This window comes from Lissotriton helveticus, chromosome 5_1 (genome assembly GCF_964261635.1).
Source record: "Lissotriton helveticus chromosome 5_1, aLisHel1.1, whole genome shotgun sequence".
NCBI classification, from domain to species: Eukaryota; Metazoa; Chordata; class Amphibia; order Caudata; family Salamandridae; genus Lissotriton; species Lissotriton helveticus.
Genome location: NC_136065.1, coordinates 2,002,452,649 through 2,002,478,451, shown reverse-complemented (window position 1 = coordinate 2,002,478,451; position 25,803 = coordinate 2,002,452,649). Strand labels below are relative to the sequence as shown.

Sequence of the window (25,803 nt, the reverse complement as noted above, 5' to 3'; positions counted from 1 at the left end):
ACAACGACAATCATTGCTTCGGTATTAGCGCCTGCAGCAGGGTTGGGGGGTGGGAGGATAGACAGATACTGAGGATGGTTGCAAATGGGGTATTAAACAAAGAACCTGAGCCCTGAATTCGTTATGTTATCCTGTTGCCTGCTGGGGATGCATCTTGCAGTGCGGTTATGGCACCGGGTAACACGTCTTACTGTAATGCTGGACTAATGTTAACACTTATTTTCCTGCGCAGTGTTGGACTCTGGTTCTAATGATGATTCCTCCGGTGTATCATGTCTTGTTTGTTTGTCTTTAAAATAATAAAAAGATTTTTTTTTTTAAATAAATAAAAAATGAGAGAGATGGGGCTGATAAGGGGAATCATAAAGAGTAGGGCTGGGAGCCCAGGATTAACCTTTTGATTAACATATCACTGTAGTTGACATCCAGGTGTGAACTCTGGTCAATCCCATGAATCTTGTTGGCTGTCAGAGTCCTGCCTGCTGTGACAGACATCCTCCAGGAGGAAGAAGTGGAAAGACGTCCATTTCAAAGAAGCAGGACCCCAACATAAAACTTCAAGACTCGGACACAAAATGTCATTTTGGGTCTGGAAAAGGACTATAAGTAGGGGAGTTTGGGACCCCAAAAGTTGTCATCTGCTAAGCAGCCAGACGGGCTATGTGAGGAGGGGAGGCTCTGCAAGACTTCTGCCTGTGACCAGGACTGGGGGCCATGGCCTGCTGGGTGAGGAGACCTTACCCAGGAAAACCAAGAGCCCCTACTCTTGAACCTGGAGGACCAGTGCCTGCCGGCTCGCCAAAACCAGTGTGCCCTGTGAGATAGAGAAGAGCAGCCAGGTCCAGGGAGAAGCCCTATCGTGGAGATTCCCTGTGCAAGGTGTGAGGAATCCACTCTTGCACCAATCGGGCAATAGCCTGTGTGCTGGATTGTTTCGGCGACCCCATGTGCAAGGAGGTGCCGTTGGGGACTAAGTCAAGGAGTGAGGGTTGAATGGAAGGCACCAGGCCTGTATGACCCCATGGCATGTGGCCCTGTGTGCCAGAGTAATGTCCACCATGAACATCAAATCTAGGTCAGTGTGAAAGGACTTGTGTGTGCTGCGGCGGTGCCCCTGTATGCTAGGAGAGTCTGCCTTAGATGCTGATGCCACGTGTTCGGCCCCTTGCATGGGACTAAGAAACTGCTCCTGTGACCATGGAAGTCGGGTCGACATCCTGCGAACTGCACCAAAGAAAGCCGGAGGACCACAGAACATTACGGGAGTCCTGTCAGAGCAAGGAGATTAACCTTCCCCCTGCAAAGGGAAGTGTGAACTTACCCTGCAATCATCGGAGCAGGAACAATCCCGATCGCTAGAACCAGCTTGTAGCGTGGATCAGAGGAGAGAGATAGTGCCTGTCGGCTGCTGCCTCTTGTGACCGCGTGCAGCCTTAGTCGATCCGGAGCAGGACTTTGCTGCACTGCTGAAGGGTTCCATAGTACTGGAACAGGTAAGCCATGAACTGGGCCTTGGGAGCCCCGGAGGACATTTTGCCATCTGTACTGCGAACCTCTAGACTCTTCTGACAGAACATCTGAAAGGAGTTAAAGGGGAAAACTCTTGAGTTTGCATTCCCTGGATGTGGCCATCAGTGAATGGGGAATAACATCAAACCCCCCTACTGCACTAAAGTTAGTCAGACAGACAGTAGCCTGACAACTACCAGATACGAATAGGATTGTATTATTGCTTTTGAATGTCGTTTATCGTTGCATGTGTAGAATTTGAATTAAAATATGTATTTTTATATAGAAACAAGTATTTAATTGGACATTGATTTTTTGTTTGCACTGCTTGCACGTTGAGTTATGAGTTGTGTTCTCTGATGTGTATCTACGCTCCCCCTCGAAGGAGCCTTGACTGCTCGTCCGACACCTCAGAACTGACGGTCAAGTGCAGAAGGGGTACTTGGCCCAGGTGAGCAGGATACATACTAGTTTTTAACCAAAATACACCAAAGCACACCAAGTGGTTGTAACTATTATCCAAAATTTCCAGAATGCGTGGTTCAACCCGTCCTAAATGAATGTTCTTTTGTAGAAATCCACAAAGTATCTGAAATCAGGTAATTTTACTTGTTTTATTTAATTTCCTTATCCATGGAATACAGCAGCAGTCATAGGGCATACCCACAATCTTTGGAAATAGTATAGGATCCATGATAGGTCAGGCCCCGGGACATCAGGAGTAAAAGGCCTCAGCCACCACGGGTTTACCCAGTTGCCCCTGCTTGCCCCATGACCCACTGAAAGGGGCTCTGATAATGTACTTCTCTTAGCCAAAGACTGAAGCCCCCACTTAAGTATCTTCAGGCCCTCCTCCGGCACAGGGGGCACCTCACAGTCTAAAGACCACTGGTGCAGGGCAAGTCCATGAGGAAGGTGTTGCAGTACACAGTGCAGTGCCTTTCCGTTGCTTTAATTACTATCATCCTTTTTTTTTTTTAAAGATTTCCGAATACAACTTTTAAAAACAAATTTATATTACCTTGTGTTTCTCATCTGAACACATGGGGAAGAGAACATTCTGAATTTTTTCCTGTCCCTGAACCACCCCTTCAGAACAAATGATACATAGAGGACAAGTACTAGTGACAAGTCACGCATGGACCTGGGGAACTTGGCAGCGGTGCACATACCTTTTCTTTACTTCTCTGCAGCCTCTTGAATTGGAAGCCCGGCCCCACCCCACTCCCTGTTCTAAAGCGCACATGGAGATTGGTGGTTACTTTTTTTTTCTGCCTACACAGTGAGAGGCTTTTGTAAAATCAACTGTATGACAAGCTTGCTGGGATTCAAGGGGGTGCACAAAGGTCGATTGTTTTTCTAACACAAAAGACAATATAAACATGTAAATTAACTGTACAACTATTTCAAAGTATATCAGCAGTTCGGAAGGCACAAATCAAGCACTTTTTTTTTAAATTCTGAAGAATGATGGAAACAGATTTTTATAAGATCAAATCAAGACACTTTACTGGGTGATGAGATAATAAAAAAATAAATAATCACAAACTCGATTTCCAAAAATTTTCATTTGCGCGTTATATTTTTAACAGTAAAACTGCATGTTTGTGCAAATGTACTGGCCATTTCAATAGGTGAGCTGCCTAGTAACAACAGCGCGCCACCACACCATGCTTCAGTCATATATATTTGTGACAATGTGATCCAAAGTGCACCTCACCAGGCCCCTGTTGAATGGGAATGGTTCATTTGCTGCACTTGTTTGACGCGTGGATTTTTGAAACCCCCATGACTTTAGTGATGATGTAACATTAGAAGGAGCACCCCACTGTGAAAACGGTACCAGCACCACTGAAGGGGAGTCTCGGAGGCGGGTTACGCCTGCGGCCTACCCCAGACCTATTGTATATGAAAGGGCGAGATTTTGATCGATACCTTATATCTATTGATCCAAACCTCGATCTGGTCGACTGAACCTTTATTGCCTGTCTTGGAAGGAAACAGTACACCTATCTGCAAATTAGTTCACCCAAGAAAGGACTCTACTCTCCAAGATCACGGACAACTTCTAGGTTTCAAAAGTTTATTGTAAAGATATAATGAGCTGCAAATACAAGCATCTCAGAATGAGATTCACGAGATACACAGGTCCAATTACATACATGTGCTCTCGAAAAGCCCTCAGACGAGCAACAGAAATCACTAACACAAGTTCTAAAAATAGCAAAGCTATCAGCATAGACGCATATCTCTCCTTCATTTAGGTTGGAGGAAAACAAACACAGGTTAGGCGTCCCTACCCTGTTCTAGATGGTATCCCTACTTAACCAAATCCCAACCTAACAAAGGTGTCAGCAATGAATGACCCCCAAGGGAAGTCACCCACTCTAAGTCTCTTGGTGAAAACCTAAAGTTCTCCAGTCATGACCCCTCACTGCCTACCCATCCGCTCTCTAAAGGGTCCTCAGGTCTCTGCTCTAACTCCACCCAGGGGTGCTGTCCCTAATACAAAACAGTCAACAACATTTGAGACGCCCCTTGCGAAACGCCTCTCACGTGGTGCAACTTCAGGCTTTTTCCATGATGCTTTGTATCGGGCCTCAGACGTTAGAGTTGACCTTGCTTCTCAGTCTCTTCTCCGGCCCGCTGATACCCCTTAAACATTCCAGAACCCTCCTCCATGTCTGGGCCGTCTACTGAACAGGCCTCTATTCATTCACTTATAATTGGATCCCCCCTTTCCTGTTGCAGACAGATATCTGCCGCCAAGAACCCAACTCTCATAGACTTCTAAAAAAGGCTTGCAACATTTCTCAGCCCAGACATGTACGTGTAAATCAATGCTAAAACATTTCAGGCCTACAATATTTCACATTATGATTATAGCATTCAATTTCTTCATTTAATTAAAGCATGTTAAAACTCTTATTCTATTATTTAGAAAACATTACTCTAAATCATGGCCCATTAATGCAATGACCAAAAACGTTAAACAATCTGTGTCGTGAAAAGAAACACCTTCCCTTTTAGCTCCAGCTCTGGCCCTGAGGCCTACCACGTTCTGCGTTTTACCACAGACCATCTTATATGTTAACAGCTACACGACATAGATTCAAAATAATCACGTCTAATAAAATCATATAATGTCACACATTTCTGTATTAGTTCCACTTCTACTTAAATCTCTATATTAGCTATACATTTAGAATATAATTTCAGATACTATTAGCACTCATGGCATTTCTCTTCATGAATTATGCTCTCTATAGGTAAGTGTGATGTACTCATATATTTATATCAGTTTGCGCTCTCTCAGTTCCCCCCTTTGATGACCTCTCGGGGTCATCACTAACATTTAAACTGCAGTTATTGCTGGCATTCTCTGCGCTTCCAGAGCTCTCAGGCTCCTGTACTGATTATCTTGTATGGCAGCCAATCTCTGCAACTGTTCTCTTTGGGCCCTTTCTGACCTTCTTGCTCTGTACCATTTGAATACCCTCACCAATCCCCACAATATTATCCCACAGATCAATATTATGATGATAGGCTTTAGGATATACCAAATAAAGCTTTTGCCTAAGGTGGAAAACCACCCTCCAACTGTACTCATTCCGTGGCCCACCTTTTCCCAGACATTTTCTCTACTCAAGTCTTCGATCTCTTTGTGTATATTAGTTATGTTCTTAATAACTTTCTCAAGGGGTTTTGAAAGGTCTGGAATGTAAGTGCAACATTCCTGAACCTTCAAAGCCTTACAGACTCCGCCCTCTTTTGCTAATAAGACATCTAATGCAAGCCGATTTTGAAGAACCATAGCCCTTATCGATTGCATCTCTCCTTCTACCAGCATTAAGGACTGAGCAGTGCTGGCAGACAACCTGTCGACAACTGTTGCCAGTCGTCTAATTTTAACATCATTAAGGATTATTCCCAAAAGAGGGAACATAGCTCCAAAGACATCTCCAACCATTTCTGCATCGCCTAAATCTCTCCTTCCCCTCGATGATGTCTGGCCCTCAATGATCAATAAGTCTTGTGCATGATATATTTTGGGGAAGACAATTGCCAAGTAACATGATCCATACCAGTTGTCAGGTAGTCTCACGTAAGCATTTCTTCCACATACAAAATACACATTTGGAATCACTTGCATTCCCTTCAGGAAATCCTTAGTGTAGTACTCTAAATTAAAAGCATGTTCACAGTCAACTTCACCCACGTATACATTTTCATAATACGTTTTGGCTCGGTGAAGACATAACTTTCCTCTCTGCGCTTTATCTAAAGCTATTGGACCACTACTACCCTTTCTCTTGTGTGACTTCTCTTCCTCGGTCCAATCTAATTTCCCTTGTCCTGATTTTTTCAAAATCTTTTGTCTCCTGTAACGATCATCCACCTGCCCTATGAACTTTTTCTCGACTTCTGACACCTTGCATGTCAGATTATTTCTACGGGCATGTGAAGTATCTAAGGTAATCCAAGGAATGAAGAACTTGGCCAATCTGTCTTCACTCTTCCAGTAATCCCATTTATTCATCTGCTTATAATTCGGGACTTCTGGCAACACAGAATCATAATTGGAGAAATAGTATTCAAAACTATCTCTCTCATAAAATATACTAAGCAATAAGCTACATGTAATGCCATATGTCAGAGGGAGGTGATGATATCGAATTCCTTCATCTACAGACGCAGGCAACTGCATGCAGACGTAGCAATCCTTAACCTCCATGGCATCCACGTATTCATACAAAAGTTTAGCATAAGCATTTGACCTAAAGTCTCCTTGGGACTCGTCTACATGTAACCTGCGGGCTTCTGCAGCCAATAACGCTTTCTCTTGAGTGTTTTCCCTTTTCTCACCTGCAACAGTGGGTGTAAGTGTTACTACAGAATTCGCATCAGTTACCTTTACCTCTTCCTCATGTCCCTTTACATAAGAAATTGTTACCACTAAAGCTATTAATATTATCACTCCTACTATTAGTGTACCTATTATACATTTAGCTCTGCGGTTCGGGGTGCCGGCCTCCATTTCGTCAGACAATCTAGCTTTTCCCTTTCTCTTTGCAAAAAAAGTTCTTTTCCTCTCGTTCCTTTACAGTCTCTTTCAATCCTTTTTTGTCTTTAGAATCCACACAGCTGGAGGCTGACAGCCTTTTTCGCAAAAAGTCCTTTCACAGTTCAAAAAGACAACCCTAGCCCTTCTCCATCCACTCAAGGGGTTCCCTAAAATTCTCTGCTTCCTGGGCGCTAGGTAATCTTCTTTTCTTCTGCTTGCTTTATTTACAAAGTCCTTTAACAATCGACTATTAGATTTGTGGTTGCAGCTTCAATAGCATAGTTCAATATTTCCATGCGAAGAGTATGCTCTTCATGTGCTGTTATCGTGGTACCAAAGTCGGGGAATTTCAATTCTGTAAGAAACATGTGTTTTAACTTGCTGAGGCGGGGAGGTCTGGGGAGCACGAATGTTAGTGACCCTTCTTGTTCGACACCGGGTACCAACAGTTGTATTTCCACAGTGATAATGGGCTCAGAACTGGACACCACCACCGCTCGGATCCTCCCTGTCTCCGGTTTCACAGACATTTGTCGCCAGATATGTCCACTCAGGTGTGGAGTATCTTCTGTTAGGCACACGCACTCTTCTTGACCTCCTTCGGTTCGGTGCCTCAGCGCCCTGAGCACCTTCTTCTGGGTCTGAGTCTTCTGATATCGGAGGAAGGGTTGCTTCTGGAGTTGACCTCAGGCTAGAACTTCTTCTTTGCGGCCAATTTGCTTCTCCACGTGCCCTTCTACTCCTTCTCCTTCTGGTCTGTTCTCGCTCTCTTTCAGACCTGTCAGGGTCAGACTCGTACTCCCAGCTGTCTTCTCCTTCTGTAGCGTCTTCTGTTTCGCTGTTGTACTGACCGTCCTCAGCTTGGTCAGACTCGTTCCCTGCTTCCACTGGCACCTCTACAGCTTGGCTAGCCCCCTCTATGGCTTCTTGGTCCTCAGCTGGACGTCCATCCGAGAGAGGAGCTGTTTCCAGAGGTGCTGGAACCCTTTTCGTATGCGACGCGTGTATCCAGTTGGGCAGGCCTCCCACCTTTACAGCTGTACTTGTGATCAGGATGACCTGGTAGGGCCCACGCCAACGAATATCCAAGCAGCTTCTTCTCACATGTTTCTTCACCAGGACCCAGTCCCCAGGATACAGGTCATGGCAAGGGCCCTGGCACGCTGGAACCTCTGCAGCCTGCACCTGAAGGGACACAGAACGCATGGCGTCAGACAGCCCCTTACAATAGTCCAGGATCATATCATCTGTGATATTTAACAGTGCAGTAGCTGGAATAGATGGCAGTCTCATTGCTCTCCCCATTAACACCTCATGTGGTGACAACCCTGTTCTTCTGTCTGGGGTACTACGAAGGCTCATGAGTACTAATGGCAGGGCATCAGGCCAACTCAGGGTCGTTGAGGAGCAAACTTTCGCTATTCTGGACTTGATCGTGCCATTAATTTGTTCCACAATTCCTGAGGCTTCTGGTCGGTAACTGCAATGGAGCTTTTGGTCTATATTCAGTGCAACACAAATCATCTTCACAAGCTCGCTGTTAAAATGTGTTCCCCTATCTGATTCCAAAAAGGCCGGCACCCCGAAACGAGGGATAAGTTCTCTAAGCAGTAACTTAGCCACTGTGAGGGTGTCGCACCTACGTGTAGGGTATGCCTCAACCCATCTGGAGAACACACAAACAACCACCAGGACATAGCGGAGGCGGTTGCATCTTGGCATTTCAATGAAATCTATCTGCATTCTGTTGAATGGACCTCCAGACCTTCCTATGTGACTTAGTGCAACTGGTGTTCTTTTCCCTACATTCAGCTGCTGGCAGGTCACACAACGCTGGCACACTGCTTCTGCTGCTATTCTAAACTTAGGATTGTACCAAGTCTGTCTAAACACTCTCAGCATAGCATCTCTCCCTAAGTGTACGGGACCATGTATGAGTCTAGCCATTGGACTCACCATCTCATTGGGCAACACTGCTCTGCCGTCTGCTGAGACCCAAAAATGAGTCTCACCCATTACACATCCTGCCTTTACCCATGTTTCCTTTTCTGAATCAGGAGCATTTTCTTGCATGGTTGACAATTCATCCCAAGTATCAACAGTTTCCAGTATCATGGCTAATTCAGTTCTTACATTTATTCCACCCACATCCACCTCTGTGAAAGAGTAACCTTGTTCTGCGCAATACCGCGCAACTTCATCAGCATATCTATTGCCTTTCGAAACAAAGTCCTCATTTTTGGTATGTGCGATGCACTTTACAACTGCGATACTTGCTGGACATTGCAATGCTTCTAACAACAAGCGCACAAACTCTCCATTGCGAATGGGAGAGCCTGAAGAAGTCATGAACCCTCTTTGAGACCATAACTGCCCGTAATCATGAACTACCCCAAACCCGTATTGGCTGTCGGTGTAGATGGTGACTCGAATTTGATTGCCTGCTAAGCAAGCACGTGTTAGGGCAATAATCTCGGCTACCTGAGCGGAGTTTACTCCTTCCAGGCACCCTGCTTCCACAACTCCTTCAATTGTACAAACAGCATAAGCTGCTCTCAACTGCCCAACTTCGTCTCTTACACATGAGCCATCGACAAAGAAAACTTCGTCTGGGTCGGTCAGTGGCTCATCTACGATGTCGGGTCTGGGTTTGGTGCATAGTTCAGTCACATCGAGACAGTCATGGTCTGTATATTCATCATCATCATCAATATCATTTGGAAGTGGCATTAAGGTAGCAGGGTTCAAAACAGAGCATCTCTTGAGGGTCACGTTCTCTGCAGCAAGAATAACTTGCTCATAGCGCGTGAGCCTGCTATTGGTCAGATGCTGTGTTTTGGTCCTGGTCATCAACAGTTCAACAGAATGTGGCACGCACACCTCTAACGGGTGCCCCATGACGATATTTTCACATCTCTCAATGCTGACACCCGTTGCAGCAACGGATTTGAGACATCCGGGCAACGCTGCGGCTACTGGGTCTAAAGTAGCTGAGAAATAAGCAACTGGTCTACGGGCATTCCCATGGATTTGGACCAACACAGACAACGCACAACCTTCTCTCTCACAACAGTAAAGAAAGAATTGTTTATTGTAATCAGGCATTCCCAATGCCGGAGCACGACACAGGTCCTCTCTCAGCTGTAAGAATGCCATCAAACAGTCTTTGTCCCATGGTACCGGATCACTCACCTCCTTGTGCGTCAGTTTTTGCAAAGGTTTTGCTTTCAGTGAAAAGTTCACGATCCACTGTCGGCAATAACCCACCATCCCTAGGAACATCCTGACCTCTCTCTGGGTCTGAGGCGCATTCATTTTCATGATCGCCTCTATCCTATCTGGTGACACTTTTCGTTTGCCTTTCTCAATTCTGTGTCCCAAGTACTGCACTTCTGTCAGGCAGTACTGCAATTTTCCCGGGGATACCTTATGCCCATTGGCAGCTAGGTGATTTAACAAAGCAATGGAGTCTTCCCTGCAAGCTTCTTCTGTGTCTGACGCCACAAGGAGGTCGTCTATGTACTGGACCAGAACTGACTTCTGGGGCAGCACTAGACTTTCAAGATTTTTCTTCAGAAGCTGGTTAAAGATCGATGGACTCTCTGTATACCCCTGAGGGATACGACACCATGTTAGGACGCGATTTTCCAGCTTAAATGCGAAAAGAAAATGGCTATCTTCGTCCAAAGGGATCGAAAAGAAAGCCTGACAAAGATCTATCACAGTGAACCACTCAGCTTGGAATGGAATCTGAAACAGTATCACTGATGGATTCGGTACCACTGGACAACATGAAACGACTATGTTATTAATCTTTCGAAGGTCCTGCACTATCCGAAATTTCCCATTTGGTTTCTGCAGACCCATAATCGGGGAGTTACATGGACTACCCACGATTTCTTTCAGTATTCCCTGTTTAATCATGGACTCGATCACGGGTTTTATGCCTGCAATCGTTTCTGGAGTCAATTTATACTGGGGTGTTCTTGGGAACTCAGCATGCGGTTTCACTACAATTTTCACTGGGTCCACCCCTTTGACCAATCCAATCTCTTCCCCAGTGAAATCCCATACCTCTGATGCCACTGTCTCTCTCAAATCCCAGGGAAGCTCGTCTACTGTCAAAGTAGGGTACAGCTCCACACATATTCTTGAGTTTGCAACTTTGAAATCTGCATCATCATCATTAGTCAATACCTCCACTCCCTGGGGTGTACAATATATAGTACAATTCAATTTGCACAACAGGTCTCTTCCTAGCAGACACACAGGGCTTGAATCGCAAACCACAAATTGGTGCTCATCGCTGTACTTCCCTATTTTCACCTGTACCGGTTCTGTCAATTGGCTGGTTATTCTCCTGTTTGCGACCCCTACCACCTGTATGGTCTCTCCAGACATGGGCAGGTCTGGAACTGCAGCTGATCTGATCGTGGATCTAGTGGCTCCTGTGTCCACCAGAAATGTCGTAGGGCACCCTGCTACTTCTGCTTCCACATAGGGTCCCCTCTGATCTACCTCTAAGGCTGCCCCAAGGGTGCAGTCTTCTCTTTCCACTCTCTGTCCGGTTAATGGGTCCACATAATAGCATTCTTCCCCTTCCATAAACAGGGGCATTTGTCTATAGGTCTTACCCATACTCCCTACTCGAGGAGGTTGCGGGAACTGGGCTCGGGGAGGAGCCCCCCCCCCTTTGAGCACCTTTCCTTGGTATGGCGTCGCCCCTCTCATAGGTGCGCTCTGGACCTCTTCCTCCTCTATCTCTTGCTCTCCGATCTCTACATTGTAAGGGCACTCGCGTTTCCAATGCCCCAACTCGTTGCACTGGTGGCACCTAGTCGTTTTCTTCAAGGTAGCTATGTCTACTCTGGGTCTAAAGGTAGTACTCTCCTCATTACCCTTGTTCTGACTGTACTGCTTCTTACCTCCTGTACCTGTCCCTTGCTGCTGTTGTTGCGGTCCCCCCTTTCCTGCTGTCTGCAATTGTACCACCATCAGCTTCTCTTTTAGTTTCTTAGCCTTGGAGTCTACCTCATCACAGCAGTACCTGGCATATCTCAGTATTTCATCTAGGGGTTTACTTTGCCAACAAATCGAGTGTTGCTGAATCATTAAACTAATATCCGGTCTCAGTCCCAGGACGAACTTGGACACGAATTGCCCTATGTCCTTTGGATCCATTACATCCAAGCCGCTATACTGTTTAAACGCCTTCAGCAATCTCTCGTAATATTCATGGACTGTCTCTTTGGGTTCCTGTCTCGTTCTGTCTATTCTGACCCAATCTATGTCTTGCATTGGCACTTTTTCTTTCAGCCAAGTCATCACTCTCTCGAATTTTGCCATCACGATCTCGGACGGCCCATTAGTCCTAGCATCTCTCTCTGGCTCCGTTGTGGGCCACTCAGCGCTAACCTTGCATGCTGTCCACAGATCTCCTGGTACTACAATGTCAAACAGCGTGTTCAGATCTATCCATAGGACTTTTGAGATCTTTACAAACCTCTCGACTTGCTTGTACCACTCCACGGGGCTCTCTCGTAACTTGGGGAAAGATGTGGTAAAAGCAGCTAAATCTCCCCTACTCCAAGGGACATGTACATAGCTCCCATTGGCAACTTCACGCAAAGGGTAAGCTTCTATTCCCTGCTGTCCTGGTGTTATACCAATCATGCTTCTTCTGCCGGTCCCTTTCTTGGACCACCTCTCTTCCCATTTATCTAGTGCCCTCCATGTCCTTATTCCAGTAATCAGTTCCCTTATGTGTGTTTTCAGCCCAATCGTTCTCCTCTCATCTAGATCTCGATCTGAGTAATGTAGCCTGTGGTTACCCTGTAATGCTTTGGTTCTTGACAAGTCCACCATATATTTGCCTGCTAGTTCGACTAACTTCTCATGGACTGCTCTCGCCTTTCGTGTGATGTCCTTTGCCATATACAGTATTTCATCCTGTTCATACATTTCCATTCTTTCTAAAGGCAGGGTACCATCTACCATGTCATCCAGATCTGACCTTAAGCTGGAGACATCAAGTCTCTTGGCTTTTATCTCAGCTCGCAATATGTCTTTTGAAGGGGGCTCACTGGTCTCCCTACCATCCCAACTTCGAGCTCTGCGTTTGGGCTCAGGAGAATTAATGGGTGGCCTCCCTTGCTCCCATCTCTCCAGGTCCCATGCTCGGCCATCCGATCTTGGAAGGTGATGGAACACGGGCCTTTTATCCCTACTCTCTCTCTGCCCACTCTCGTCTTCTTCTCTCCTCTCACCGCACATCTCTCTGTTATTTTCCCTCTGGTCGCTACACTCCCTTTGCCTCGTATCGCTCAGTATCCGATACGATCCTTCCTGGTTCCCCATATTCCCTGGGCTGCGCTCATTTCTGTCATCACAGGGACTATGGTGCGACCTCTCACAACTCCCATTCTGTTCTCTGGTGGCAGGCACACAGTGTGGACACTTAAAGCTGTTCCTGTACTCTTGCGCTCTCCTCTCCCCTTCACTGAGTATTGGGCACGCCACCCCTCCACTCCCGGGGCCCCCGTTTTCCAGGTCTGTTCTACCTCCATTCCGGGCCCAATGGGTGACTCCCCTACTCCCTCTACAGTCCCACTCCGGGCTACTCTCCCCAGCCCCGCAGTGAGTTCGTGCTCTGCTGTCCTGACTTTCCCTTTCTGCTTCTGCAGCATTGATGCACTTTTGAGCCTTCACTGCCTCATCCCACTGCTTCATGTACTCATTTAGCTCTTGAAAGGATTTTCGTCCAGATCCCCTCAGATCCATTGGCCATCTAGGGCCCCCAGGATCTCCTCCTGGGTCCCCTGCTGTGTGCATCGGGGTGCTCCACTCTCTGGGTATCGGCATCTGACTTGGGGAATTAGTGGTATCGTTCCTCCTTGCCTGCTCTGCTCTTTCTCTGTCTTTCCGTTTCCGTTCTTCCCCTTTTGCTCTCTCTTGGTCATATATCGATATTATAGGACCTATGGTAACAGGTACCTGTAGTGCATCTGGTAATGGGTAGGATGTGGCGCTTTCCGTTTCCGGCGCTCTTTGTACCACAAACCTACCGACTACCTGTTGCACCTGACTAGGCTGGAGCAACTCTTTCTTTGGCTCAGGATCCCACTCTGAACTGGGAAGCGGTCTATGCTCTCCTGCATTGCCCCCCTTTTCTCCTTCAGTATTCTCGACCTCTCCCCCTGCTCTATTATACGGGGGTGGCCTGTCTGTCAGTAATCTGTTTATCAGGCTGTCCTCTGTTTCGCTCTCATCATCTTCTTCTAGGGGGCTTTTATTTACTGGCGCCTCTAACACTGGGTACAGTTTATTTATTTCCAAATTATGCACTCTCCATCTTTTAGCATCCGCATCCCACCTGGCATCCTGTACTGCCCTTACCGAGCGTTTCACCCTTTCTTGTCGTCTGTTCATATTCCTTTCATGCGCTGCCCTAAGCCATGCATCAAGGGCTTCAAACTGGGTTGGTCTAGGCAAGGGTCTCTTTGAGGTCATGACTGATTTCAATCGATGTAACACCTCTAATCTGAACGTCCCGTACTTCGGGAACGTCAGTTCCTCGTTTCCTTCAGTAATCTTACTCCACTCTGATATCCAAAGGATCGTATGCAACCCAACATTTACTGCCATATAACGAGCTGGCGTACCCTCCGGCGGGGCTTCTTCCCCTTCATACGATCCTCGCCTCTCTTTCTTAAACAGCGCTTTCAACCATTTAAAACACTTCATAATTATGCGCACAAAATTCAGCCTCGCTACTCTGTTTACTTCCTGATGACAATCCACCAATCCTGTCGCGGCTTTGCTAGCTTGGCCTATCACAGCGCGGTCTTTCTCCTGTTGGCCAATCACGTCGCGACCCTGTATGACGTGTTCGCTAGCTGGCCTATCACAGCGCGGTCTTTCTCCGGTCAGCCAATCACTGCGCGACACCACCTGACGTCTCTTTTCTCCGCTTCGCAGCAGCACCCCTCCTTTCTCAACTCGTCTCCCGGTTATGCATGCGTCCCATTCATACACTGAAAAATGACTACTTCCGACCAAGCGGTCACTTCTCTCGACTGTACGTCCACAGTCTATCTGTAATTGTCAACACAACTGACGAGATGTCTATCGTCTCTCTGATAGGTTACTTACACACACAGTAACTTCCGACCAGCGTCCGTTACTCACGCACTCACTCTTACGTTCCCCCTATCTCGGTCTCTCGGGTGATCAATGGTACCTCATGACCCCCTTCACACTAGTTGACAATTACTCTGGGTGTCCGATACACCCGAACCACTTAAGCTCTCCTTGAACTTAAGATTTCCACCGGTTGCGCGCGCTCACAACCTGTTCCACAGTCACTCTACAGACATTCAACTCCGCCAGACATTACAACATAGATACAATACAAAAACACCGCAATCTAACACGCATAACCCTTTATACTCACTCTCGACCGATACTGCTGCTTTTTCTGTCTCACGTCATCCGGATCTTCATCTGCGGGCTGTTCTTCCGATCATCGATTTCTAGGGGCCTTGGGGTAAGCTAACCTGGCCTAGGTCACCGTCCTCAAGAAGGCAACCATCCTCTATAGCTACCAACTGAAAGGGCGAGATTTTGATCGATACCTTATATCTATTGATCCAAACCTCGATCTGGTCGACTGAACCTTTATTGCCTGTCTTGGAAGGAAACAGTACACCTATCTGCAAATTAGTTCACCCAAGAAAGGACTCTACTCTCCAAGATCACGGACAACTTCTAGGTTTCAAAAGTTTATTGTAAAGATATAATGAGCTGCAAATACAAGCATCTCAGAATGAGATTCACGAGATACACAGGTCCAATTACATACATGTGCTCTCGAAAAGCCCTCAGACGAGCAACAGAAATCACTAACACAAGTTCTAAAAATAGCAAAGCTATCAGCATAGACGCATATCTCTCCTTCATTTAGGTTGGAGGAAAACAAACACAGGTTAGGCGTCCCTACCCTGTTCTAGATGGTATCCCTACTTAACCAAATCCCAACCTAACAAAGGTGTCAGCAATGAATGACCCCCAAGGGAAGTCACCCACTCTAAGTCTCTTGGTGAAAACCTAAAGTTCTCCAGTCATGACCCCTCACTGCCTACCCATCCGCTCTCTAAAGGGTCCTCAGGTCTCTGCTCTAACTCCACCCAGGGGTGCTGTCCCTAATACAAAACAGTCAACAACATTTGAGACGCCCCTTGCGAAACGCCTCTCACGTGGTGCAACTTCAGGCTTTTTCCATGATGCTTTGTATCGGGCCTCAGACGTTAGAGTTGACCTTGCTTCTCAGTCTCTTCTCCGGCCCGCTGATACCCCTTAAACATTCCAGAACCCTCCTCCATGTCTGGGCCGTCTACTGAACAGGCCTCTATTCATTCACTTATAATTGGATCCCCCCTTTCCTGTTGCAGACAGATATCTGCCGCCAAGAACCCAACTCTCATAGACTTCTAAAAAAGGCTTGCAACATTTCTCAGCCCAGACATGTACGTGTAAATCAATGCTAAAACATTTCAGGCCTACAATATTTCACATTATGATTATAGCATTCAATTTCTTCATTTAATTAAAGCATGTTAAAACTCTTATTCTATTATTTAGAAAACATTACTCTAAATCATGGCCCATTAATGCAATGACCAAAAACGTTAAACAATCTGTGTCGTGAAAAGAAACACCTTCCCTTTTAGCTCCAGCTCTGGCCCTGAGGCCTACCACGTTCTGCGTTTTACCACAGACCATCTTATATGTTAACAGCTACACGACATAGATTCAAAATAATCACGTCTAATAAAATCATATAATGTCACACATTTCTGTATTAGTTCCACTTCTACTTAAATCTCTATATTAGCTATACATTTAGAATATAATTTCAGATACTATTAGCACTCATGGCATTTCTCTTCATGAATTATGCTCTCTATAGGTAAGTGTGATGTACTCATATATTTATATCAGTTTGCGCTCTCTCATATACACACGGGCAGCCTATCAAAAGGGACCCCCATGTAGCCTAGTTGCACCTCTCACCCAGCTCTGTAGCACACAAACCTTGTACTCCTGGGCAGCTTCTCCAATGGGATGCACCCTGTGCCTTTTATGATCTCGTGACATGCTGCAGACCACACAGATGGGCTCCTGGTCATCTTCGCAGAACAGTTTCAGTTTCTCTTCGTGTTCTCGGCACAGATTCCCCTCCTCGGGGGTCGCACTCGGGATCTGAAGCTGTTTGGCGATTTCTACCATGCTCGACATCTGCCTGTTGGGTCGGAGGGTTTTACTTGGAGATATTCCCCTGCACGGGAAGTCTGTCTGCAGCCCCTCCCTGCACCGAGTGATACAAGACAGACAGAAGTTGTGTCCACATTCCAAAGACACGGGGTCTATGAAATATTCCAGACACATAGAGCACGTGGCCTCCTCCTTCAGGCTCCGGTGTTCTAACTAGATTTCCATCCCCGTCGTTTTGTACACCCCCTACGTCGGAGGGGTGCTGATTCATGCAGGTTGTGCCTGTGTATTGTCGCTCCCCCGTCTGGCTGTGCACACCCTACGGTAGTCACTCACGCATGCGCACACACGAGGTGGAGCGGGGAAAGGCATGGATACTAATACTTGAACTTTATGCATTTTTATATAGCGCGGACTTTACCCAAAGGCGTCAGAGCGCTTCACATTAGGAACAGAAATGAAACATAATGAGAAACATAAAAAAAGAACATATTACAAAAGCATACGTTACGTTACATCAGGTAATAGTGACAATTGAGCAAACAAAATACATGAGGTAGTAAAAACTGTGAGCAACCAAAAATACATGAGGTAGTAAAGGTAATAGTGACAATTGTGAGCAAACAAAAAAAAAAAAAAAAATACTTGAGTAAAAATTGTGAGCAACCAAAAATACATGAGGTAGTCAAAAGTGCACAAGAGGAAAGTGACAAGTGTGCAGTTATAAGAGAAAACAGTATAATTTGAGGTATAGTACTGCAATAAGTGCTAGACACTCAGGCACAAGAACAAGCGTTACGTGGGCAAGGTGGCACTTGTGCAAGTATCAAAGGTAAAAACATGTGAGAGGTAGCAACCGTGTGTTACAAGGGCAGAGTGGTGTGTTCATGTTACAAAAGGGCACCGAACACCAGTACATGGAAAATACTGCAAAAAGGCAGACCCTCCAACCACAGGCATACACTGGGAAGGCACTTCCATGGTCATGGAAGTAGAAATTATCAGTAGTGGGAAGTCTTCCTCACAAATAGCAAGAGGACGTGAATTACTTTTGGAGGTGTCTCAGGAGGAGGAGAACTTTGAGGTCCCTTTTGAAGGCCTGGGAGGAGGCGGTGGTCCGGAGCTGAGGTGGAAAGGAGATTCTCACTGCGTTGCCTGGAAAGGATTGGGCCATTGTTCTTTCCTTCTTGAAAGTGTCAGGTTCAAGCAGTAGATTATCCGCATTGCGTGAAAGTCTAGAGCCTCCAGAGAGTTTCAGTTTATTCGCCAGGTAGCGGGGAGATGAGGAGTGCAAGGCTTTGTGGGTAATGCAGGCAGTCTTGTTGATAGCTCTAGCCTCGAAGGGAAGCCAGCGGAGGGTGGATAACATCGGTGTGATGTGATCGCTTCTTTTGGCCCCATAAATGAAACGAGCTGCTGAATGGTAGACAGACTTAAGTGGGGACAGGTGAGATTTGGGGAGGCCAGTAAGAAGAGAATTGCAGTAGTCTAGTCTAGAGAGGACCAGCGATTGCACCAGGGTTATAAGGTCCTGCTCCGGGAAGAAGCGACGGATTCCCCGAAGAAGGCGCAGTTGGTAGCGAGCAGATTTTGCAATAGAATTGATGTGGGGAGTTAGATTGAGTTTTTTGTCTAGAATGACACCAAGGGATTTTGCACTGTCGACAATGATGGGTTTATTGTTTAGTAGATTCATCTGATCCATCCATGATTGAACCGGGGGAGGAGAGAGTGAGGAGGAGAAGAGGAGGAATTCAGTTTTGGAGGGATTCAGAATCAATTGATGAGTTGGCATCCAGTTTTGAATGGAGTCAAGAGTAGATCTTAGGATGGAGAGATCATGAGTGGAGGCAACCTTGAGGTAGAGTTGAGTGTCGTCTGCATAGAGATGATAGTGAATCCCAGATTTGCTTAGGAGGTTTCCCAGTGGTTCTAAGTAGAGATTGAACAATGTTGGTGCTAGTATCGATCCTTGGGGAACACCTTGACCCACCGCCACAGGAGAAGAGAGACTGTTCGCTATTTTGATCATTTGAGATCTGTCAGCGAGGAAGGATGCAAACCATTTAAGCACAGTGCCCTCCGTGCCCATTCTCTGTTGAAGAATATTGAGGAGGGTGTTGTGATTAACAGTGTCGAAGGCTGCGGAAAGGTCAAGGAGAATTAGCAGACAGGACCCCCCTGAGTCGAGTATCCTCAGCGCATCATCAACCACTTGCAGAAGGGCTGTTTCAGTGCTGCAGTTTTGGATGAAGCCGGACTGACAATTGTCAAGAAGATCATTGTCCTTGATATGACGAGAGAGTTGTTTTGCTACACATCTTTCTGTGATCTTCGCAAGAAAGGGAAGGTTAGTGATAGGGCGGAAGTTGTTGAGGTCATTCGCATCAGCAGTGGGCTTTTTAAGCAGAGGTGTGACCTGCCCAGTTTTGAAGGAGACAGGAAGGGAGCCTTGCCAGAGGGAGAGGTTGATCAGGATAGTCCAATAGGAAAGGGAATGGGTATAGAAGTCAAAGGCAATGGCACTGGGGATAGGGTCAAGAGAATGGTTGGAGGGCTTTGTTTAGCGTATGCACTTGAGAAGGGCATCTTCAGATATGGGGTCAAAGCTCTGCCAAATGGCTAAGGATTTGCGCTCCTCTAGAGGTGTAGGATGAGCAACCTGATCCACAAGTGATTTCACTTTTCCATCGAAGAAAATAGCGAAATCCGCTGCTCTCTTTGAAGAATCCTCCACCTCGGAGGTTGGGGGAGAGCAGCTCGGAGTCTTGATGAGATCGAATAGTTTTTTGGGTCTATTTTTGGCAGAGTCAAGGAGGGTTTTGAAGTTTTGAAGTTTTGAACATGCAGCCACACTCGGCTCTTTATGAACGCTTAAGTCCTTTTTATTTGTTCAGCTCATTTGACGTCACATGCTCCTGCGGCGGCGGCGGGGGGGGGTGGGGTCTGATTATTAATTTATTTATTTATTTATTTATTTATGCATTTTTATATAGCGCGGACTTTACCCGAAGGCGTCAGAGCGCTTCACAATAGGAACACAAGTGAAACATAATGAGAAACATTACAAAAGAACAGATTGCAAAAACATACGTTACGTTACATAAGGTAATAGTGACAATTGTGAGCAAACAAAATACATGAGGTAGTAAAAATTGTGAGCAACCAAAAATAAATGAGGTAGTAAAAAGTGCACAAGAGAAAAAAGTGACAAGTGTGCAGTTACAAGAGAAAACAAAGTATAATATGAGGTATAATACTGCAATAGGTGCTAGACACTCAGGCACAAAAACAAGCGTTACGTAGGCAAAGGTGGCACTTGTGCAAGTATCAAAGGTAACAAGCACTGGCGTTGCCAATAGGTCTCGCAGTAGGAAAGTTGGAGCTATTACAATTGCAAATAAGAATGCCTTTTATTTTTGTTTTCATTTTAAAAACATAAAGGGCTTTGTCATTTAAAAAACCAATAGCTCCAACTTTCCTACTGCGAGACCTATTGGCAAAGAGTGCAACCGAGGTTACTGAATGTTATTCACAATTTGAGTTTATAATTGATATGTATGTTTCCTTAATTGTGCAACACTTGTTTATGAAGGGCATCATGCGCAACTACATATATTAGTTCTGTTACATATGTATTTGTTTAGGACACCCAATTGTCTAATAACAAGGAGTTACTGTTTAAACTTATCAACTATTGCTTTACAGACGTTTAAATTTATGTAAGTAAAACGTGATCAACATTTCTAATCTTGTCTGGTAACCCTACTATGGTAAACAAAAATCCTAATATCGTCCCCATGCCTTACATACGCACGTATCAAGAGTAGCTCGTGCTGTATTATCCCTAATGAAAGTAAACAGCATTTGTAAAGTGAAAGTTAAGAACAGGCTACTAAGAGAGCAATGCTTCTTGCTAAATGAATGTGTCTATGTTAACTCTGGGATTACAAAAGATCACGATAACATGTTTGTCACTTGAAGTATGTGTTGTTGTGGTATACGGTGTCCAAATGTCAAACATGAGGGTTTCTGTTCAAGGCACGGTGAAAGTCTGGCCTTACTATGGGACTGTGCACTTTTTTGCATAGCAAACTTCGTGAGCAACAGAAAGAGCGACCTTTTTGACGTTTTATATTTTGATGTAGCTGTTGTTTCAGAGCGTTGGGAATCAGGGGTCGCATGCATCTCTGGGACCAGTGAGGCCAGCAGGAAAGGCACTGAGTTTTGTGTACTTGTTAGTTATGTTTATTGTTTCTGCTCAAGATCGCAAACTGTCTGGAGACTTCCGGCTTTGCCACCCAGGACAGGGGGGATGTACACAAGTGTGAAGAGGTGTCAGTGTCACTGGCTGTAACTCAACTATTGACACAAACAAACTTGGTAGTGCGTAACCTAGAAGCCGTGGGAGCTTCGAGTCAACAACCGGATGAGGCATAGAACACAACACCATCTGTGGCCAGCTCAGTGAGGAGAGCTGCAAACTGCCATACCAGGGACGGTAAATACACACCAGATATCATACCATGGACTGTACCCAATCAGAAGGAGATGCCATATGAGGGTGAATGCAGGCAGAGGATACACAGGAAGGGGGGAGAATCCGGAAGAAAGAGTCGAGAGAAGAGAGACGGGGAATGGGGTAGACGTGGTATGGGGAAGAAAGAGGCTAAAGGAAGGAACGGCATTAGAGTGCATAGAAAAAAAAGTACGGCCGGCCAGCCATGATTAATTAGGGGAGGAGAAGCCGCAGAGCGCACGCTGGGCGAAGCCCTTTGATGTGCTGTGCGACCGTAAAGGCAATTAGGAGGGAGGGAGGCTGATGCGGCAGCCTGTGGTTCGACTGCAAGTCTCCTGGTGCACAGATTACTAGCCCTGCTGCATAGTCTGCATGACCACTGAAAGTAAAGAGAGGAAAGGAGAGAGAGAGAAAGAATGAGAGCAAAAGAATGAGAAAGAGAGAAAGAGAGGGAGAGAGACAGAAAGAGGGAGAGAGAAAGAGATGGAGAGAAAGGGAGAGAGAAAGAGAGGGAGAGAGAAAGAGAGAGAGAAAGAAAGAGAGAGAAAGAAAGAGAGCGAGAAAAAGAAAGAGAGCGAGAAAAAGAAAGAGAGAGAGAGAAAGAAAGAAAGAGAGAGAAAGAAAGAGAGAAACAAAGAGAGAGAAAGAAAGAGAGAGAAAGAGAGAGAGAGAAAGAAAGAGAGAGAGAAAGAAAGAGAGAAACAAAGAGAGAGAAAGAAAGAGAGAAAGAGAGAGAGAGAGAAAGAGAGAGAAAGAAAATAATGAGAAAGAGAAAGAGAGAAAGAAAGAGAGAAAGTGAACGAAAGAAGGAAACAAAGAGAAAGAGAAAGAGAGAAAGAGAAAGAGAAAGAGAGAGACTAGCCCTCTGCAGGTACATAAACAGCCCAGGCCTGCAAAGAGCAGTAACAGGCAAATGGCCAGCCATCACCCATGGGTTATTAAGGCAGGCAGCAGCAATCTATCAGGACAACACTAGGGCATACATCTTGTGTCAAGCATGGAAACGATGCATTGCAAGGGCACAGGCTTAAGGTGCTGCAGAGACCTACATGGCGAACGTGTTGAGAAATGGTTGTGCACGAGGTCAAGGCCGATGATAACACGCCAAATCTGCATGCGTCGCAAGCCTCTCCCTTTACAGCGTCCAGTGTCACGTGCTATCGGGGATTCACCAGATTGGTTGAATTATGCGGCCATCTGTGAAAGTTCGGCCGGCCGGCCAGCCATGATTAATTAGGGGAGGAGAAGCGTGTTAGGGGAGGAGAAGCCGCAGAGCGCACGCTGAGCGAAGCCCTTTGATGTGCTGTGCGGCCGTGAATGCGCGTGCTTGTTTGGTCACGTGATTCACGTGAACTTAATGAAAACCGCAGCACAAGAAGCCCTTGGTTTCACGAGCGTTTTGAGGACATGAATTCTCGCTCCGCTCAATGCGCATTGATAGGTCGCGAGACCTAAAAACATGTGAGAGGTAGCAAACCGTGTGATACAAGGGCAAAGTGGTGTGTGCATGTTACAAAAGGGCACCAAACACAAGTACATGGAAAATACTGCAAAAAGGCAGACACTCCAACCACAAGAACACACAGGGACGGCACTTCCATGGTCATGGAAAGTAGAAATTTTCAGTAGTGGGAAGTCTTCCTCCAATAACATGAGGACGTGAATTTTTTTTGGAGGTGTCTCTGGAGGAGGAGAACTTTGAGGTCCCTTTTGAAGGCCTGGGAGGAGGCGGTGGTCCGGAGCTGAGGCGGAAAAGAGTTCCAGATTCTCACTGCGTTGCCAGAAAAGGATTGGGCCATTGTTCTCTCCTTCTTGAAAGTGGGAGGTTCAAGCAGTAGATTCTCCGCATTGCGTGAAGGTCTAGAGCCTCCAGAGAGTTTCAGTTTATTCGCCAGGTAGCGAGGAGAGGAGGAGTGCAAGGCTTTGTGGGTGATACAAGCGGTCTTGTAGATAGCTCTAGCCTCGAAGGGATGCCAGCGGAGGGTGGATAACATCGGTGTGATGTGATCGCTTCTTTTGGCCCCATAAATGAAGCGAGCTGCTGAATGGAAAACAGACTTAAGTGGGGACAGGTGAGATTTGGGGAGGCCAGTAAGAAGAGAATTGCAGTAGTCTGGTCTGGAGAGGACCAGCGATTGCACCAGGGTTATAAGGTCCTGCTCCGGGAAGAAGCGTCGGATTCCCCAAAGAAGGCGCAGTTGGTAACAAGCAGATTTTGCAATAGAATTGATGTGGGGAGTTAGATTGAGTTTTTTGTCTAGAATGACACCAAGGGATTTTGCGCTGTCGACAATGATGGGTTTATTGTTTAGTAGATTCATCTGATCCATCCATGATTGAACCGGGGGAGGAGAGAGTGAGGAGGAGAAGAGGAGGAATTCAGTTTAGGAGGGATTCAGAATCAATTGATGAGTTGCCATCCAGTTTTGGATGGAGTCAAGAGTAGAGCTTAGGATGGCGGTTTCATGAGTGGAGGCAACCTTGAGGTAGAGTTGAGTGTCGTCTGCATAGAGATGATAGTGAATCCCGGATTTGCTTAGGAGGTTTCCCAGTGGTTCTAAGTAGAGATTGAACAATGTGGGTGCAAGTATAGAACCTTGGGGAACACCTTGGCCCACCGCCACAGGAGAAGAAAGATTGTTCGCTATTTTGATCATTTGAGATCTGTCAGGGAGGAAGGATGCAAACCATTTAAGCACAGTGCCCTCCATGCCCATTCTCTGTTGAAGGATATTGAGGAGGGTGTTGTGATTGACAGTGTCAAAGGCTGCAGAAAGGTCAAGGAGAATTAGCAGACAGGACCCCCCTGAGTCGAGTATCCTCAGCGCATCATCAACCACTTGCAGTAGGGCTGTTTCAGTGCTGCAGTTTTGGATGAAGCCGGACTGACAATTGTCAAGAAGATCATTGTCCTTGATATGACGAGAGAGTTGTTTAGCTACACATCTTTCTGTGATCTTCGCAAGAAAGGGAAGTTTAGTGATGGGGCGGAAGTTGTTGAGGTCCTTCGCATCAGCCAAGAAAATAGCGAAATCCGCTGCTCTCTTAGTAGAACCCTCCACCTCGGAGGATGGGGGAGAGCAGCTCGGAATCTTGATGAGATTGAATAGTTTTTTGGGTCTATTTTTGGCGGAGTCAAGGAGGGTTTTGAAGTGTGCCGCTTTCTCAAGGAAGATATGCTTGTGGTACTTGGATCTTGCTGTGCGAAGCATGGCTAAATTGTCTGTGGAGGGCACTTGCCTCCATTTCTTCTCCAGGAATCTTAGCTGCTTCCTTTCCTCATAAAGGGATTTGTTGAACCAAGGTGCTGAGGGAGTGGGCCTTATCCTTTTGCTTTTGAGTGGAGCGACGTTATTATTTCAGCTGCAAGAACTGTGAGGCATTGGGAGGTGAGCTCGTCAACAGCTATGTTCGGGTCTAGCCTTGGAAGTGATAGCAAAGCTGACTCACAGAGGGGACCGACATCAATATTTTTGGCATCACGGAACCAGGAGATGGCCCTCTTGGGATGGCCAAGAGTTATAGAGTGTGAAAGTTGAAGAGAGAATGGGATGAGGTGGTGGTCAGACCAATCTACATGAATTGGGGTAGTGGTAGAAAGCATGCCTGCTTTAGAAATAACAAGGTCGAGGATTGCGCCCTTAGAGTGGGTTGGTTCAATGCAGTGTTGGATAAGATCGTTTGTAGAGAGGAAGGTGTGGCCAGAGAGTTCGCAGAGGATTCTTGTGGTACGCCCTAGTGGAGATTGAAGTCACCCACGAAGGTCTGATTGTCACTTTGTGTGTATTGGTCGCTGATGAAGTCAGTGAGATCTTCTATAAACAAAGGGCCACTACGAGGCGGGCGGTAAATGATATGGAATCTGAGCGGTGAACGGTGTTTCAATTGAAGCTCAAGAGAAAGGCATTCAAAGGTGAGGGAGGAACTGATTGGAGAAGCCTTAAGTTGGAGGGCGTTTCTAAAGATGACTGCAACACCTCCCCCCGTGTTGTCAGTTCTGTCATTCCTAAAAATGGAATAGCCTGTGGGTAATAGGAGATCAAACATCGAGTGAGAGGTATCTTTGAACCAGGTTTCTGTGAGGAAGAGCATGTCAAGTTTGTGAAGGGTGATGGTATCGGAGATTTCAAGTTTGTGTTTTACTGCAGATCTGCAGTTGGGAAGCATACAGCGCAGCTCTGTCAAGACTGTGTTGGTGATGGGGGCACTTGGGCTCTGAAGGGTGATCGGGATATTGTACTTATGTGGGGGTGCTCGGGAAGGTTTAGGGGGATGCTTTGTTCTGACAGAGGTGATGGTCGGAATAGTGTAGATAGTGGGGTTGCTAGGGTATGTCTGTTGAAGAAGGATGGCGTTCAAGGGCTTGTGTGAGTTAACGACGTTTGCAGACGAGAGGTTGAGCTTGGCTGTATTGGGGGGAGGTGGCGAGGTGCATCTC

At 46.2% G+C, this 25,803-nt stretch overlaps 1 protein-coding gene across 1 annotated transcript in view; it reads right to left on the bottom strand.

The window, feature by feature from the left end:
- LOC144756164 (E3 ubiquitin-protein ligase TRIM39-like) overlaps positions 1-17,152 on the bottom strand; it is a 370,969-nt gene extending 353,817 nt beyond the window's left edge. Inside the window, exon 1 of the mRNA XM_078645744.1 lies at positions 16,667-17,152. Coding sequence (XP_078501870.1) covers positions 16,667-17,020 — 354 coding nt within the window. The 5' untranslated portion in view covers positions 17,021-17,152. The remainder of the gene's footprint in view (positions 1-16,666) is intronic.
- Positions 17,153-25,803: the final 8,651 nt, after the last annotated feature.